General features: G+C 44.5%; 1 protein-coding gene and 1 long non-coding RNA gene across 2 annotated transcripts in view; one reads left to right on the top strand and one right to left on the bottom strand.

Annotated features, from left to right (window-relative positions):
- LOC116535020 overlaps positions 1-18,802 on the bottom strand; it is a 167,331-nt gene that overhangs the window by 137,028 nt on the left and 11,501 nt on the right. The window lies entirely within an intron of this gene.
- ASB12 (ankyrin repeat and SOCS box containing 12) lies at positions 4,963-11,415 on the top strand. Its single transcript, XM_032255795.1, has 3 exons — positions 4,963-5,190; positions 9,975-10,821; positions 11,178-11,415. Exons 2-3 carry the CDS (start codon positions 9,999-10,001, stop codon positions 11,309-11,311), a joined length of 957 nt encoding a protein of 318 aa, XP_032111686.1. The 5' UTR covers positions 4,963-5,190; positions 9,975-9,998; the 3' UTR covers positions 11,312-11,415.

Genomic DNA, 18,802 nt, shown 5'->3' with positions numbered 1-18,802 from the left:
TCAGTTCCTGAATATCCTTGTTAATTTTCTGTCTTGTTGATCTGTCTAATATTGACAGTGGGGTATTAGAGTCTCCCACTATTATTGTGTGGGAGTCTAAGTCTCTTCGTAGGTCATTAAGAACTTGCTTTATGTATCTGGGTGTTCCTGTATTAGGTGCATATGTATTTAGGATAGCTACCTCTTCTTGTTGGATTGATCATTTTACCATTGTGTAATGCCGTGCTTTGACTCTTTTGATCTTTGTTGGTTTAAAGTCTGTTGTATCAGAGACTAGGATTGCAAACCCTGCTTGTTTTTTGCTCTCCATTTGCTTGGTAAATCTTCCTCCATCCCTATATTTTGAGTCTATGTGTGTCTTTGCACATGAGATGGGTCTCCTGAATACAGCACACCAATGGGTCTTGACTCTTTATCCAATTTGCCAGTCTGTGTCTTTTGATGGGGCATTTACCTCATTTGCATTTAAGGTTAATATTGTTATGTGTGAATTTGAACCTGTCATTTTGATGCTAGCTGGTTGTTTTGCCTATTAGTTGATGCAGTTTCTTCATAGTGTCAATGGTCTTTTCAATTTAGTATGTTTTTGCAGTGGCTGGTACTGGTTGTTCCTTTCTATGTTTAGTGCTTCCTTCAGAAGCTCTTGTAAGGCAGGCCTGGTAGTGAACAAAATCTCTCAGCAGTGGGTTGTCCATATAGGATTTTATTTCTCCTTTGCTTATGAAGCTTAGTTTGTTTGGATATGAAATTCTGAGTTGAAAATTATTTTCTTTAAAAATGTTAAATATTGGCCCCCACTCTCTTCTGGCTTGTAGGGTTTCTGCCGAGAGATCTGCTGTGAGTCTGATGGGCTTCCCTTTGTGGGTAACCCAAGCTTTCTCTCTGGCTGCCCTTAGCATTTTTCCATTCATTTCAACCCTGGTGAATCTGATAATTATGTGTCTTGCAGTTGCTCTTCTCAAGGAATATCTTTGTGGTGTTCTCTGTATTTTCTGAATTTTTATGTTGGCCTGTTTTGCTAGGTTGTGGAAATTCTCCTGGATAATATCCTGAAGAGTGTTTTCCAACTTGGTTTCAATCTCTTTGTCACTTTCAGGTACACCAGTCAAACGTAGATTTGGTCTTTTCACATAATCCCATATTTCTTGGAGGCTTTGTTTATTTCTTTTCACTCTTTTTTCCCTAATCTTGCCTTCTCACTTTATTTCATTGAATTGGTCTTCAATCTTTGATATCCTTTCTTCTGCTTGATAGATTTGGCTATTAAAACTTGTGCATGCTTCACGACATTCCTGTGCTATATTTTCAGCTCCACCAAGTCGTTTATATTCTTTTCTATGCTGGTTATTCTTTTTTGAAGGTTCTTAGCTTCCTTAAATTGGGTTAAAACATACTGCTTTATCTCGGAGGAGGTTGTTATTACCCATCTTCTGAAGTCTGCTTCTGTCAATTTGTCAAACTCATTCTGTATCTAGTTTTGTTCCCTTGCTGGTGAGGAGTAATGATCTTTTGGAGGAGAAGAGGCATTCTGGTTTTTGGAGACTTCAGCCTTTTTTGTGCTGGTTTCTTCCCATTTTCTTGGATTTATCTACCTTTGGTCTTTTAAGTTGGTTTCCTTTTGATGGGGACTCTGAGTGGACGTCCTTTCTGTTGATGTTGAAACTATTTCTTTCTCTGTTAGTTTTCCTTCTAACAGTCAGGGCCCTCTGCTGCAGGTGTGCTGGAGTTTACTGGAGGTTCACTCCAGACCCTGCTTGTCTGGGAATCACCAGTGGTGGCTGCAGAACAGCAAAGATTGCTGCCTCTTCCTTCCTCTGGTAGCTTCATCCCAGAAGGGTACCTGCCAGATGGCAGCCAGAGCTCTCATGCATGAGGTGTCTGTCAGTCCCTGGTGGGAAGTGTCTCCCTGTCAGGATACACTGGGGTCAGGGAGCTACTAGAGGAGGCAGTCTGTTCCTTATCAGAGCTCAAGTGCTCTGCTGGGAGATCCATTGCTCCCTTCAGGGCTGCTGGGCAGGGACATTTAAGTCTGCTGAAACTGAACCCACAACCCCCCTTTTCCCAGGTGCTCTGTCCCAGGAAGGTGGGGGCTTTATTTGTAAGTCCCTGGTGAGCTACTTCCTTTTTTCAGAGATGCCCTGCCCATCAAGAAGGGAGTCTAGTGACAGTCTGCCTGCAGAGGACTTGCTGTGCTTCCGTGGGCCCCACCCAGATGGTGTGCAATCTTCCTGGTGACTTTGTTTACACAGGTGAGGTTAAAACCGCCTACCCAAGCCTCAGCAATGGTGGACACCTCTCCCCCCACCACTGAGATGGAGCATCCCAGGTTGAGCTCAGACTGCTATGCTGGCTGTGAGAATTTCAAGCCAGTGGATCTTAGCTTGCTGATTTTCATGGGGGTTGGATCTGCTGATCCAGATCACTTGGCTCCCTGGCTTCGGCCCCCTTTTTCAGGGGAATAAGCATTTCTGTCTTGCTGGCATTCCAGGCACCACTGGGGTATGAGGAAAAATTTAAAAACTGCTGTAGCTAGAATGGCCACCCAGTTTTGTGCTGGAAACCCGGGGTGCTGGTATTGTAGGCACCGGAGGGAATCTCCTGGTCTGCAGGTTGTGAAGACCATGGGAAAAGCATAGTAATTGAGCCAGAGTGCCAGAGTGTCAGGCAAAGTCCCTAATGGCTTCCTTTTGCTAGGAGAGTGATTTCTCCAGCCCCTTGTGCTTCCTGGGTGAGGCAACACCCCACCCTGCTTTGGCTCGCCCACCTTGGGCTGCATCCACTGTCTAATCAGTCCCAATGAGATGAACCTGGTACCTCAGTTGGAAATGTGGAGCTCACTCACTTTCTGCATTGCTCTCACCGGGAACTGTGCACCGGAGCTGTTCCTATTTGGCCATCTTGGCAGAAGTCTCCTAACCAATTGTATTTCTAAGAAGAAACAAACATATGGAAGAAGAAGAACCAAACACATGGAAACCCAAATCGAAATCCAATACACCACAGAAATTGAAATACTTAGGTATGTGCTTAAAAAAACATACACTCCATATGCTGAAAACTATGAAATGATAAAAGAAATCAAAGAAGACCTAAATAAATATAAAACCATATCATGTGCATACACTGGAAGACTCAGTATAGCAAAGCACTCAATTCTCCCCAAACTAATGTATAGATTTAACACAATTTCTATCAAAATCTTTGTAGGCATAGACAAGCTTATTCTAAAATTTACATAAAGAGGTGCATATCCTAAAATAGCTAAAACAATCTTGAAATGGAATAGTAAATCTGAAGGAGTCATTTTACCCTACTATGTACATACAATGATAAAGATCTGTACACAGATGTTCATAGCAGCTTTATTCATAGTAGGCAAATAGTAGATAGGACCCACATGTCCTTCAATCGGTCAACAGTTAAACAAATTATGCTGCATACCTACTATAAATCACACTTAGCAGTAAAAAGAAACAAACTTGGTACATAAGGCAACTTGAATTAATTTCAAGGACATGCTGAGCGAAAAAGTTAATTCCAAATGTTTATATAATGTATGGTTTCCTTCATATATTTTTGAAATTATAGATATGAAGAACAGATTAGAGGTTTCTAGGGTTTAGGGACCAAAGTGGGAAGAATGGGAAGGAAGTAGGAAGCAAGTAGATATGGGTGTAGAAAGCAATGTGAAATATCCTAATGGGGATAGAACTATTCCATATATTGCCTTAGGTGGTATACACAAGCCACATGTGATCAAATTACATAGAATTAAATGTACACACACAAACACAAAAAAATGCAAGTAAACCTGGGGAGATTTGAATAAGATAAGTGGATTGTATCAATGCCAATGTCATACTTGAGATATTGTACTATGGTGTTGCAAGATGTTAGCATTGGGAGAAGCTCAGTAAAGTGTACTTGGAATTTCTGTATTAATTCCACAACCACATTCAAATTACAATTATCTCAACAAAAACTTACATTAAAAAATCCTGCAATTTTTTTTTTCAAGAATAACACCTTACTCTCATCTTTAGCATCATAATAGCTTATTTGTTGACTGCTAATCGGGCTTGCATGAAGCCTCAGACAAAGTCTGCTGGCTTAAGCTAAGCTGAAACTGGTATGCTTTTTGATGTTTCTGATCTTCAGAGTCACTGATCACACTAGGACATTCTGACGTTTTCCAGAGGAGTTATCTGGTCTTCTGTGAGTTCCCTGGCACTATCAATGTGCAAGCATATTTTGGCATTTCATGAATGAGGTAGAGAAGGCTGGGGAGTGAACTAAATAGATACCAGATTGAAAGAAATAGATGAAGGATCTGGGGCTCTTTTCCCTGAAACAAGGTGACATGGAGGATATAATATCTGGGTTCAGATCCCTAGAGGGCTGTTTTGGGGCAGAAAAAGTGAGAGCTGAGTTTTTGACAAAGTTCCCAGTGCTGGACACATTAAACTGATGGTGATGATTTGGGGTGAGGAAAGTGGGAGTCTTTGGGCATTTTCTTCAGGCTGAGCTTGGTGGGTTAGTGGGCTGGGAAGGTCTTTATAAATGACCAAGTCCTTCTTAAGCTTTAGAAAAGCTGAGTGAGAACACATTCTGTTATGGAGGCTTTTCCTTCCCACCTTCCTCCTCTCTCTGAGGAAGGGAAGGGGCAAAGAGCCCCAGGATCTGCAGAGGGGCTCACTTCAGAAGAGAAAAAAAAAAAGGTGTGCTAGGCTGAGACTGGGCCTTCTCAGTGCCCCCTGGTGGAGGCGTGGGAACACCCACAGCTCAGGGGCCTCACCCTGGCTCCCATTTGAGTGGCAGGAAGGGATATAGGAAGACAGGCTGAGAGCAGGAACCCTAGCCTCGCCAGGCACCTGTCTGTCAGTCAGTCCTTCCAGGACTTCCCCGCAGGCGGGCCCCTCCTCTTGCTGTAATCGCTCCCAGAATGGCACTGGTAAGATAACACAGCCTGGGAAGAGGGGGTGGAGGGTAGCCTAAAATTAGCCCCTTGGACCAAGACTAGGGGCTGACTCCTAGTCTTTCAGCAGCATTGTTAACAGTGGGAACCGAGCGCCCCAGCTGCTACAGGCTGAGGCCATAGGGGCTCCCTAAGGAGGGGCCACCAGGGCCCCAGTGTTTTACAGAGTTGCGGTAGCAACGACCCCGGGCAGCACGGCCTCAGGCTGAAGCCCGGTGAGTACCTGGAGCCTAGGACCGGTTTGAGAGGAGTGACCCCTGCGGGCCTGCAGACCAGTGATCACCCACCACCCGTCGTAGGCTGTTTCCGCCGGGTCTGGGACATGGTGGGAGTTGAGGGAGGCGCTTGGAAGGTTGTTAGAATAACCCACCGGGAGGAGGGAGGAGGGAGGAGGGATATAATGTCAGTTTCCTGATTTGTGTGTCTCAAGAGGATATGTCTGCCTAGGGCCTCGGGTCTAAACAGACTGCTACTTGAGAGAAATTGCGATTATACACTACAGGGAGTGTAGAGATTTGTCTTTGTGTCCCTGTGTGATATTGGCTAGTCTGTGTGTATGGGTGCCTTGGCGTGGGTTTAAGTAGGTAAGGGCAGAACTCCTAAGGGTGGGAGAAGGAAGATGAGACTTAAAAACGTCCTACTGATGCCTGAAGGAATGCTCTAGGGTGCGCAGAAACCAACCACTTTCCTGTAGGAGTACTTAACCTGTATTCACAGACACTAAGAAGGCCTTGGATAGAGTTCAAGGGGTCCAGAAACTTAAATGAGTAGACAATTACCTTTTTTTCCCCTAACCTCAAACTAAAATTTACTGTTTCCTTCAAGGATGAATGCAGGCAGCAAATGACACTAGCCTTACAGGTTCCTGTAACTTGGTTACCAAAAGAAATCACAGATATTTCATATCATATTACAGTTGTGGCAGAGATCTTGAAATGTCATTTATTACCACTTAGAAATTATTACTAGACCTTGCTCTTACTCTATCATGCATTTAAAAATATTTTGACAGTAGCATTTCAATATTATTGATTTTCTTTAATTTTATGTAATAAAAACCATTCTGAAAGGGGTTTACAGACTTCACTAGTTTGTCACAGGAACCAATATCATAAAAAAAAAGGTTTATAACTCCTACATCTTTAGGATCAGGAAGAAGCTCCGTGCACATAGCAGACACATAATAACTCTTTGATTAATAAACTACAGCAAAGTGAGTTTAGGCAATAGGCTAGCTGGATTTTATCCTTATCTAATGGAGGTGCAATTCACTCCAGTGCCAAAGCCAGCTGGAGAGCATGGCTTGGTCTCCCTCTGGAGACTCATTATATGAGCTCTGTTGCTGGCTTTTGGTATGACCTCAGTGAGAGGTTTGGCATTTCCTTCTGCCACTCCCTGCCACTTTATCTCCCCAGACCCCAGTCCCCCCAAAAAAATATTAAGGGGGCAATCCCTACAGGTTATCAGAATAAATTATTTGTAAAGGAACCTTCCATTACCGAAGTCTCTGAAATTCAGCAAGACATTCAAAAGCTGAAGATCCTGGGAGCCGCAATGTGACTCTGTTGGAGTCAAGGGAGGGGGGATTGTGTTTGTGTTTTATGTCGTAATAGAAAGAAGAGGAGGAGGAGTAGAGAAATCTGGATTCCATTTCTGACTCTGATATTGCATTGATGTAAGGCATCTGGAAAACCCCTTACCCTCTCTGGACTCAGTTTCCTCCATCCACAAATTGGGGGTAATATTACCTATTTTGCTGCATGAAATTGCTTTGAAAAGCACAAGATTATAAGTGTATTCTGAGTTCTTGTTAATGAGACAACTAACAATAACAATCATGTGACCATACTAAAGTCCCTGCTCCACTCTGAACATTGGTTCCCCATCTCTAAATTGAAAAAATTAAAGGATCTACAAGGTCCATTCCAGCTCTGAGGTTCTAGGACATTAAGTAGGGAACAATAGCCATAGAAAATGGAGACCTAAGTAATCATCATCATCATCATAGTAAAAATAATTACTGATAACTACATTCAGGCACTATTCTAAGCACTTACTATGTACTAACTCATTTGATCCTAACAACCCTCCAAGGCAGGTACTATTATTATTTTGTCTTTACAGATGAAGAAATGGGCACAGAAAGATTAAATGACCTGCCCTAGGTCACACAGCTACTAAATGGTAGAGCTGGGGTAGAAGCAGAGCTCCCACATTTACCACTACTATGTATGACCACTTTATCTGCATTGGGGGCAAACAAAGACCCATATAGGAGTTACAATACAGCGTGATAACTGCTATAGTACTATAGCATAGACTCTGGAGGAATTAACTTGGCAGAAGGAGTTCCATGTGGCAGAAAGAAACATCGTGTATATGGAGAGCCATTGTTTCCTGTCTCTTGTCACTGGAACTCAGGATATAAGTAAAGGAGTAATAGGAAGTGAGGCTGGAGAAATTGGCAAAGATTTGTTTATGAAGGCCTTTTGAGATGGGCTAAGGTATTTGGCCTGTAGTTGGAAAGAAAGAGGAGCCATTAAGGTATTTAAAACAGAGGATTGGTAGAGATCAGATTTGTATTTTTAAATTATCACTTTAGCAAAAATGTAGAGAAAATATTGAAAATAGAAACTACTTACAGGACCACTATAACTACTGAGGCAAAAGGCAATGGGGGCCTAAATAAAGCACTGGTAATAGGAATGGTCCCTGAGGAGCACAGATGGTCTGAAGAGGTCTCTAGTAGGTAAAATCCACCGGACTTGATGGGATTTGATGAGAGTAGGGTAAAGATGCAAGAAGATTGAGATGAGTCTTGGCTTTTGGTTTCGTTGACCAGATAGATGGTAAGGAAATGAAATATGGATCAAGTTTAGTCATGGTGGTAGTGGTGGTGATGTGATACTGCTGTCCTTGAAGTGCTTAAAGAAACTCAGTGGATATATGCCTGGAGCTAAAGAGAGAGCTGGGGGCTTGGACAGAGACTTGAAATCATGATAAAAGTGAGAGCTAAAGGGCTAGGACTGGAGAGGAGAGGATGGAGAAGAGACCATAGATATTTCAGGGGAGAATGGGAGGGGAGAAAAATCAGGAGAGTGTGCTAGCAAGGAAGCTGATGGAGGAGTTTGTAGGGAGGAGTCATCTGTAGGGATAGATATTCCAGAAAAGTCATGGAAGAAAAGATCTTCAAGACATCCACTGGATTTAGCCACAAAAATGACCTTTGGAAAAGCTTTCTTGGTGTGTGATTGAGGATGGGTGAAGCCAGACTGTAGATAATGGACAAGTGAATGGAAGGTGGTGAAGTACATAGTAGACAACTCTTTGGATCTGTTTGGTAAAGAAAGGAGAGATGAAGAGAACGATAGCTAGAGTGGGACAAAGAATCATACAAGTTTATTGTTTTGTCTCCCAAGATAGTTGAAGGGGAAGAGCCAGTGTGAGGAGGCTGAAGGTGCAGAGAAAAGAAGCTCACCTTTGAAGATTTACTATGTAGTAGCTCTCTTACTCCTAACAATCTCATGAGAAAGGGACTATCATTTCCGTCTTATAGATGAGGAAACTGAGTTCCAAAGAAAGGAGGAGACTTACCCAAGGTTACTCAGCTAGAATCTTGGAGTGCTGAGCTGGAAACCTGGGTCTGCTGGATTTTTAAAATCCTGTCCTTTCCATTGCACTCCAAGAATGAATAAAAATACCATATATGAAACTGATGCTGGTGGGTGGGGAGGGACCACCACCCACCAAAGTTTAAGGTGACCCCACCCACCTACCTCATAATTTTCTTTCTATGAGGTAGACTAACAAAGAGGGGTGGGGTAATCAGTGAATAAAAGGAGGGATGAGGCCCTGAGCCCTTGGCTGCAGGGTATGTGAAAGTATGGAAACTCAAGCTCTGAGAAACCTGCCCGCCCACCCTGATGACATTTCAAACTGAGGTGGGTAACCTTGACACTGAAGCACTTAGGAACAGGAATGGTAAGGTCAGGGTTAGTCATTGAGCCAGGAGTGGTTTTGTAGGGCCTGAGGACTGTAGGAAGAGAAGAGTTGAACTTTGAGACAAAGGCTTTAGGCTGGGTCAGAGAGAAAGGAAAAAGGCTTAAGCCAGAGGAATGAGGAGGCAGTGTTGGCAATCAAAGGGACTCCTGGATTAAATTGGTCCTGGGGAGAATCTAGTTGTCATCAGAGAAGAAAACTTGCCCTGGAAACCTAGACTGTTTCCTGCAATCTGTTTTCATTTTATTTGAAATATATTCTTTGTAATGCCACCTCTTCATTTAATCACTAAACGTCATTCAATACCGATTTCCTGAATACTTCTGTTCCGAGATGTAGGGCCTTCATCTGAGGGAAGGTTATGTAAGGCTCGGGTGAGAGAGCTTTAGTCATATATGAAGGGCTATGAAGAGTTCAACTATATGAAAATGGAGTTAAGGGCTTGCCCCCAAAGATTGATGACAGCTTGACATCACAAAGTATGGTTCTATTAGCCTAGCCAGTGCCAGGCCAGAGCCACCTTACTAATCCACACATTCTGAACTGAGGAAAATGCATCTACCAAATTTCCAGCTATGATATAGCCATACTAGGGGTAGAGGAATGCAAAATGAATACAGGGTCATCACCCTGAAGTTTATACACTAATGGAGTATAGATAAGCTGAAATGTGGTGTGAACGCATAGCTGAAGTTCAGCTGTGAACCTCTGGAATCCCTGAGCAGGAAGAGGAGGAGGTTAGGGAAGGCTTCCTAGAAGTAGGAGTTTGAGGGGCAGACAGAAGAGTGGATGCAAGGCATCAAACTATAAAATGGCCTGACCTGTTTTGGCAGTGTCTTTGGGGCCTGAAATAAGACAGTGGGATTGGGAGTAAGAAGTAGAAGATCCATGAATGAATAGACTGATGGTAAAGGGCAGGGGCCAAGGGGTTGAAATGGAGGCTGGCATTCAGGCTTTTGATGGGTACCCTCATTCTCTCCCACTTGTTTGTCACCCACAGATCTGGCATTTTCTTGTGCTCATAATGAGAATAGTTCTCCAATTAGCCAAGATGAACCTCATGGACATCACCAAGATTTTCTCCCTCCTGCAGCCCGACAAGGAGGAGGAAGATACCGACACGGAGGAAAAGCAGGCTCTCAGTCAAGCAGTGTATGACAACGACTCCTATACCTTGGACCAGCTTTTGCACCAGGAGCGTTACAAACGTTTCATCAACAGCAGGAGTGGCTGGGGCGTTCCTGGGACACCCTTGCGCTTGGCTGCTTCTTATGGCCACTTGAGCTGTTTGCGAGTCCTTTTGGCACATGGTGCTGACGTTGATAGTTTGGATGTCAAGGCACAGACGCCACTTTTCACTGCTGTCAGTCATGGACATCTGGACTGTGTACGTGTGCTTTTGGAAGCTGGTGCCTGTCCTGGTGGTAGTATCTACAACAACTGTTCTCCCGTGCTCACAGCTGCTCGTGATGGTGCTGTTGCTATCCTGCAGGAGCTCCTAGGCCATGGTGCAGAGGCCAATGTCAAAGCTAAATTACCGGTCTGGGCATCAAACATAGCTTCATGTTCTGGCCCCCTCTATTTGGCTGCAGTCTACGGGCACCTGGACTGCTTCCGCCTGCTTTTGCTCCATGGGGCAGACCCTGACTACAACTGCACTGACCAGGGTCTATTGGCTCGTGTCCCACGACCCCGCACCCTCCTTGAAATCTGCCTCCACCATAATTGTGAGCCAGAGTACATCCAGCTGTTAATCGATTTTGGTGCTAATATCTACCTTCCATCTCTCTCCTTTGACCTGACCTCACAAGATGATAAAGGCATTGCATTGCTGCTACAGGCCCGAGGTGAGTGGTGAACAGGCCAGCCTCATAGTCTACCTGGCTTGGAGGTCCCAGGGCAAATTGCTGTCTAAACCAATCCTCTGAGATGCATTAGAGAAAACTCCATCTTCCTCCCTCTCTTGGGGCCCCAGTAGAGAAAAGGCTATGTATTCCATGTTCGAGAAAGGTCACTAAGACGAGGTTGGGTGGGGGTGGGAAGCACTAGCCCAATTTCTGGTTCTGGCTCTGCCAATGACTATTTTATTTCTTGGAAAGGATAGAGCATTAGGGCTGTAGTAGCCAGGTGAGGGTGGATGTAGGCTTGGGTGGGAGAATTATGCTGATAATTGCTCCTCATGATGTGTTTCTTCTTGCTCTAGCCACTCCACAGTCGCTCCTATCACAGGCCCGTTTAGTCATCCGCAGAGCCCTGTGCCAGGCTGGCCAGTTACAAGCCATCAACCAGCTGGATATTCCTCCTGTGTTGATTAGCTATCTCAAACACCAACTATAATCTTGCAGTCTGCCCAGGAACTTATGATGCCTTCAGAAACCACCTGGAGACTCAGGTAGCTGGAGGGCATTACAGCTCCACAATAAAATTCTCCAGAAAATAAGTCCCAGTGTCTGCTGTGTCTGGTGTGTGTGGACATGGATGGGGAGGTGGGTGTTACTGAGGGTAGGGGTGTTACTGGCCATGGGGAAAAATGGCAAATGGTTTGGTATCTGACAGGCACAGGAGTCTGTAAGAGCAAAAAGAAAAACTAACCCAATGGCCTATACCTCCCCAACAAGATCCCTTAGATAGTTTTGGGAGCTGTGTTGCCCTGTAAGCAAGGTTCTGAATAATACAAGAAGTGGGTGGAGGGGTAGCGTCAGCTTGCACACTCTTTGCCTCCCTTCAATTCTCTGGCTGCTGCAAGACACCTTTTCAGTAACTGTCCCCTAAACCCATATTACTTTGAGTCAAGTGACTGAGGAACCTCCCATTCACTCACATTGAGTCATAGGCTGCATTTCCACTGTTTCAATTTATAGTCAAGGTCTACCTGAGTAAACTAACTATCAAGTATTTATAACAGAATATCTAATGTGGAAAAGAAATTGGTTACATAGGTGATAGGCTGAGAATCCAAGTGAGACAAGCAGATAACCTAGAGACTGCAGAAAGCCAGCATGACTTCTAGGCTTGAGGGGTGAGGGAGGAGGGAAAGGGGTCATCTGATGAAAGTAAAATCACAGGCCTGCCCGCAGGCGCTAGAGCCACAGATGAGAAATGTGCCTGAGCTAGAGGAAAGGAAAAAGTAGCCTCTTCTTTCCCTCATCCCTGCCCTTCAATATCTGCCTCTGAGGTCTCTCTCATTAAGGAAACCAGAAGTCATTTAATATTGGAACCTAGGAAACACAGCTTACAGGGGTCAACCCCCTTGCAATCAGAGTGAGGGTGAGGTGGTGAAGAATGGAGGGACAACAGGAGAAAGTAGTATGACATAAACCAGGAGCTGGAATCACACAGCAAAACTGGAAATATGTTGATGGCAGGAGCCACAGAGGAGACACAGCAGAGGCACCACCCAAGGCAGAGAAGGCAGAGGCTAAGTACCCTGGCTTCTCCATTTTCCCTGCCTTCCCACCAGTGCCTTCTATTGGTTAAACCCAGCCAGAAGGTAGTTGGCTTGGGAGCCTGGGAAACGCAGTCCGTAGGGTTCAGAACCCCCATGTGGAGAACAGAGGAAGGAGTCAAACAGACCCTGGAGCAGCGCAGATATCCACTTAAATCCAGAGAAATTCATTTTACTAAATTTTAATCCTTCTACAGGACCTTCTTGTATTTTTCTTGTACAACTGTGTGTGGGGACGTGGATGAGCAGTGAAAGGGACACAAGATTAAGGAGTAGAGGAGGAGAGCCCAGATAACCTGTGCCCAGGAAGCACTTTAGATATTTAGAGCTCTTCCTGGGAGCAACTTTAATGGTCTCCTACATCATGCTCCCATATCGCTGGGAAAAGAAGGCAGAGCATGGAGTCTTAATCTGATTTGCCCTCACCTCTCTCACCTCCCCACTTTCCATAGGTACTCCTGCCTGAGAGACTTTAGGAAGGAAGGTGAGAAAACTGGACATCTATCTCCTTGCTTCTGCCCCATCCAGCTTTCAGATTCTCATTGTTAGGCACTTTGGAAAACAGTGTAACTGTTGTCCTCTAAAGAGCATGAGAACTAAAGAACTGAGGGCTTCAGGGTAGGCATCCTCAGCTCTCTTCTACCTTTCTTTCATTCTGGGCTCCTGAGCAGTAGTTTCTGCAAAACCACACCCCTAGCCCTGCCTGCCATTCCCTTAGTAAAGACCTTGGGGACTGAGTCAACCTCAGCAGCCCTGTCTGCTGTAATCCCCCAGGAAAGTACACCCTTCAAACGGGGCCTGGCCAAAGTGTCCTCCTTCATGGCATCTGGGACACAGATTCACTGGTTGCCACATGAAGGCACATGGACACTTCGGGCATTTCAAAGTACTTGTGTTGGAGGAGGTTACCGGAATGTATAAAATTCTAGGTAAAGATGAAGGACCAAAACTCTTAGCCCCAATTTCCCAGATTAGGGAATTGAGGACTCAACTAAAGTAAGTGCCCACGTTATTTGTGGTCCAGCTCTTCAGAGTACTCCTAGCTGTTTTTTCTCCAATTGCCTGCGCTGTTAGTGAGAAGAGCAACTTCAAGGCCTGGTGCCTTAATTTTTTTCCCCTCCCCAGGCCTCATCATTCCCATCCAGAAAATGGGCCAGAGGTTGGAATGAATCTTCTCAAATTCTTAATGTTGTTGTACTTCCCAAATTCATATGTTGAAACCTAATCCCCAGTGTAACAGTATTAGGTGGTGAGGCCTTTGGGAAGTGATTAAATCTTGAGGGCTCCAGTTTCATGAGTGGGATTAGTGGCCTATAAAAGAGGCCCCAAAGACACACCTCACCCCTTTCACCATGTGAGGACACAGCAAGAAGAACTGTTAATAAACTAGAAAGTCACCAGGCACCAAATCTGTTGGCACCTTGATCTTGGATTTTCCAGCCCCCAAAACTGAGACAAATAAATTTCTGTTGTTTATAAATTGCCCGGTCTAAGGTATTTTGTTACAGCAGTGCAAGCAGACTAAGACATCTCCCTTTCTTCCTTCCTGACATTGCCATTAGCCTGGATCTTGGTCCTGCTTTGCACATGCCACTATCAGTCTGCACTCTCTCTTGCAATGGAAAAATTCTCTTGCTTTATTCAAAAAGATGGCCCCTAAGGACTAGATTCAAAGTGTAAAATGGCCCACGGGACTCCAGAAACCAGAGAGATCCCCATTCAGCTGCTAACTTGACAGAAAACCTCATGGAGAAGGTGGTATTTGATCTTTGCTTTGAATGGTGGGAAGAATTTTAATCAGCAGAGAGGAAGCAGAAGGCATTAGCGAAGGGAACTCTATGAGCAAAAGCATAGAAGTGGGACAACGCAGGGCAGTTTGATTTGAGTTCAGTGAATTTGAACGGGAGCTAGGTTGAGTACTAGACTGAAGAGAGCCATGAATACCTTGGTTCTTTAGACTTGAAGGTTTCAGTTCTTAGAATGGGACACTTACAGTCACAAAAGTGACTTGCTGAGCATGTAGAGAACATGATCCCTGATTTCCAGGACATATCTGCTAGCATTAACTGAATCACTGTCTTGTGTGCACATATCAATTTACTGCTTACAAGTTATTTCCACACCTATAATTTCATTTACTTCTTAGAACAATTCTGTGAGGTAAGCAGAACAGTTTTTGTACAGATGTGTCAACCAAAGCCCAGAGAAAGGAGTGGACTTGACACAGTGAGGCAGTGGCAGAGCCACATGTGTGTATGTTAGCACTGAAGCGGGATGGTGCATGGAGGTTGCAAGCGCTGACTTCATTTTCCAGGCCTGGGATCCCCAACCCCCAGGACGGAGCTTGGCACTAAGGAGTGATATAGCAAAGTAGGAAAAGATGGGAGCCCCAGTAACTGGGGCTAAAGGGGCTGGGGTAAGCCACAGTGAGGGGCTGGGCATATGGGAGGATCAGAGGCCTCCCTCCCCCTGCCTAGGGCTCAGAGGGGCCCCAGTTCTACTTTGCTGGTTATTTCCAAACTCTAAAGGGGCTTCATTGTTCCCTCAGCCCTGAGGAAACCCTGTTCCTAAATACTCAAGTCAACGATCATCTGCTTCATCCTGGTATCTTCTGAGCTCTATCCACTTACAGGCACAGAAGACATTAGCTTCCAGCTACTAGCCTACTTGCTAGCTCCTACTTTGCCAGTCTCCAAGTAAGCTGCTTCCTCCCAGGAGAAAAGCAGAGGCTAGGCTGGTGGCAGAATCTGGTCCAGTGATACCTCCAATGCTCTACCTTGCAGTTTCTTCACCTCCTTGACTTTCGTGCCAATGCTCACTCTCCATTTTAGTATCCTTGGCCTTACTGGAAATGTGCATTCCCCTTTCTAGTCAGAATTGCTTGTTTTCCCAGAAGATACATTCCTGGAATGCCACAGTCTGATTCCATAGAATCTACTCAACAAATATTTATTGAGTACCTATTCTGTGCCAGACACTGTGTTTCAGGCACCACATAACTCAAATTTATCTCCGTTTCCCTTCTCCCCTGTCTTCCCTTCCCTCATTGTCCATCTTTGAGTCTGTCTTCAATCACTTCAGTCTCCACACTAACTTTGGATCAAGCCGTTGTTCTCTCCTAAGCTTGGTCTAATGAACACCATAGAAGAACTTGAAATGACTAATCATCATAGAAATCTAAAGAATTGAGAGCAGAGTGATGGTTACTAGAGGCTGGGGGACTTCGTGGGGAAAGAAATGGGGGATTATTTGTCAAAGGGTACAAAGTTTCAGATAAACAGAATGTGATGGTTAATACTGAGTGTCCACTTGATTGGATTGAAGGATGCAAAGTATTGTTCTTGGGTGTGTCTGTGATGTTATTGCCAAAGGAGATTATTAATATCTGAGTCAGTGGACTGGGAGAGGCAGATCCCACCCTCAGTCTGGGTGGGCACAATCTAATCAGCTGCCAGCTTGGCTAGAATAAAGCAGGAAGAAGAACATGGAAGAAATAGACTGGCTGAATCTTCCAGCCTTCATCCTTCTGCTGTGCTGGATGCTTCCTGCCCTCAAACGTTAAACTCCAAGTTCTTGAGCTTTTGGACTCTTGGACTTACACCAGTAGTTTGCCAGGGGCTCTCAGGTCTTCAGACACTGACTGAGGCGGCAATATCAGCTTTCCTACTTTTGAGGTTTTGGGACTCAGACTGGTTTTCTTGCTCCTCAGCTTGCACACGGACTATTGTGAGACTTCACCTTGTGATTGTGTGAGTCAATACTTCTTAATAAACTCCCTTTTATGTATACATATATCCTATTAGTTCTGTCCCTCTAGAGAACCCTATTACAGATTTTGGTACCAAACGTGGAGTGGTTCTAGAGGAACAGAATGTTGATGATGGAGTTCTTTAGTTGGTTTTGGGGTTTCTGGAGTTGGCTGCTTACTATGATTAGACTCCCAAATGTTAAGAATTCTACTTCTAATAGTATGGAGAACACTGATAGTCCTTGGTGTGAACTGTTTAGAGAGCTATGCAAAATAAACACATTTGATACTCCTGATTCACTGCTTGTGAGAGGCAAGGAGTTTAGTGACTATACATAATACCTTTGACTATATGTGGGGAACCAAGGAATATAATAATGCCGGTCGGTTGCTCCTAAGTTAACTGGACAAAATGATGAGAAAAAAATGATGAACTCAGGGATTCTAACTCCCAGCTCCAGAAGTACACACTAATCTGCAGATCCTCTAAGATTACCCTGAATGAGAGTCTTATCTCTTATAGGGAAACAGCTGAAATTGTGGAAAATGGGACACAAGCTCTTAGGCGAGTGACTGACCTGCAATGAAAGGTGCATGCACAGCCTCACCAGGTGTCTACTGTTAAAGTGACGACATGGATTGGAAGAGTGGGACCCTGCAACTTGGGATGAGGACGTGTGGGAGGACCTTGATGAGTCTGGGGGCACTGAGTCCCTAAATTTTGATGAGCCTTTTTTGCCAGAGAAAACAGCCTCCCTACCCCCAGTGGGGGCAACATCCCCTTCTCACCCATGCTGCCATCTGCCTTTCCACCTTTGTCTGAGGAGATTAATCATGAACTGATTGAGGCAACAGTGATGTTCTCCCCTGAGGCAGCTGCCAGGCAAGACAATGCTGATTCTCCTCAGGACTTACCCACAACACCCTTGTTTGCTTCTAGACCTATAACTAGACTCAGGTAGCGGCAGGAACCTAGAGATGAGATTCAGACTGTGACCCACAAGGAGGTGCACTACACACTCCAAAAGAACGGCTTGAGTTTTCTAATTTGTATAAAAAGGAATTTGGAGAACAGGCATGGGAATGGATATGAAGAGTATGGAATAATGGTGGAAGAAACATAAAATTGGGTCAGGTTGAATTTCTTGATATGGCCCCACTAAACAGGGATCCTGAGTTTAATGTTGTAGCTCGGGGAGTTAAAAAATGTTCTAATAGTTTATTTGCTTGGTTAGCTGAAATATGGATCAACAGATGGCCTACTATGAGCAAGCTGGAAATGCCTGATCTCCCTTGGTTTACTATAGAGGATGGGATTCAAAGGCTTAGAGGGCTAGGAATGCTAGAGTAAATTAGTTACTTTAGACCTACTCATCCCAGCTGGGAGGATCCAGAAGACACCCTTCAACAGTAGTTTGTGAAACAGGTTTGTGAGGGGAGCACCTGCATCCTAGAAGAGCTCTGTGATTGCTCTTTTCTGTAAGCCAGATCTTACAGTGGGAACCACAGTAACTAATTCAGAAAATTTAAATGCAGTGAGAATAACTGGATCCCAAGGTGGCAGGAGCCAAGTGGCAGCACTCAACTGTCAAATGCAATATGGGTGTAGTTACTCTAACGGACAGCAGAGGCAAAGCAGCCATCAGAATAGTCTGACTTATGCAGAGCACTGGCTTTGGCCAATTAAACAAGGTGTTCCTGCAAATGAAATAGATAGAAAGCCTACTGCATTATTTCTTAATTTGTATGAGCAGAAAACTTTGCTGTCAAGTAGACAAAAGACTAATTTGAATTGTAAAAATACAGAATCACAGCCCCTCATTCAATTTCCAGACTTGAACCAGTTTACAGACCCAGAGCCCTTTGAATGAAGGGAAAGCAGAATGCCCTTAAGGAAAGGCTCCACTACAATACCAACAATTTATGTTATTAATCTTTCTCCTATCCTTCCCCAGGGAGACTTCCAGCCTTTTACCAGAGTGATGTGCATTGGGGAAAGGGAAATGATCAGATTTGGGGGGTACTACTGGACATTGGCTCTGAGCCGACATTGATTTCAGGGGGTCCAAAATGTCATTGTGGATCTCCAGTTAAAGTAGGGGCTTATGGAGATCAGATAATTAATGGAGTGTTAGCTCAGGTCTGATGTACAGTGGATCCAATGGGTCCCCAGACTCATCCTATGGTCATCTCCCCAGTGCCAGAATGCATAACTGGAATAGACATACTTAGCAGCTGGCAGAATCCCCACATTGGCTCCTTGACTGGTATGGTGAGAGCCGTGAATCCAAAACAATATCACATCCCTGGAGAGATTGCAGAGATTAGTGCTACCATCAAGGACTTGAAAGATGCAGGGGTGGTGACTCCCACCACAACCCCATTAAACTGTCCTATTTGACCTGTGCAGAAGGCAGATGAATCTTGGAGACTGACAGTGAATTATCATAAGCTTAGCCAAATGGTGACTCCAATTGCAGCTGCAATGCCAGATGTGGTTTCACTGCTTGAGCAAATTAGCACATCTCTTGGTACCTGGTATGCAGCCATTGATTTGGCAAATGCCTTTTTCTCCATTCCTGTCCATAAGGCCCATCTAAAGCAATTTGCCTTCAGCTGGGAAGGCCAGGAATAT

Source organism: Sapajus apella, unplaced genomic scaffold, assembly GCF_009761245.1.
Source record: "Sapajus apella isolate SASKATOON/1434 unplaced genomic scaffold, GSC_monkey_1.0 scaffold91, whole genome shotgun sequence".
NCBI classification, from domain to species: domain Eukaryota; kingdom Metazoa; phylum Chordata; class Mammalia; order Primates; family Cebidae; genus Sapajus; species Sapajus apella.
The sequence above is the reverse complement of the archived record's forward strand: the minus strand, read 5'-3'. Positions and strand labels throughout refer to the sequence as shown.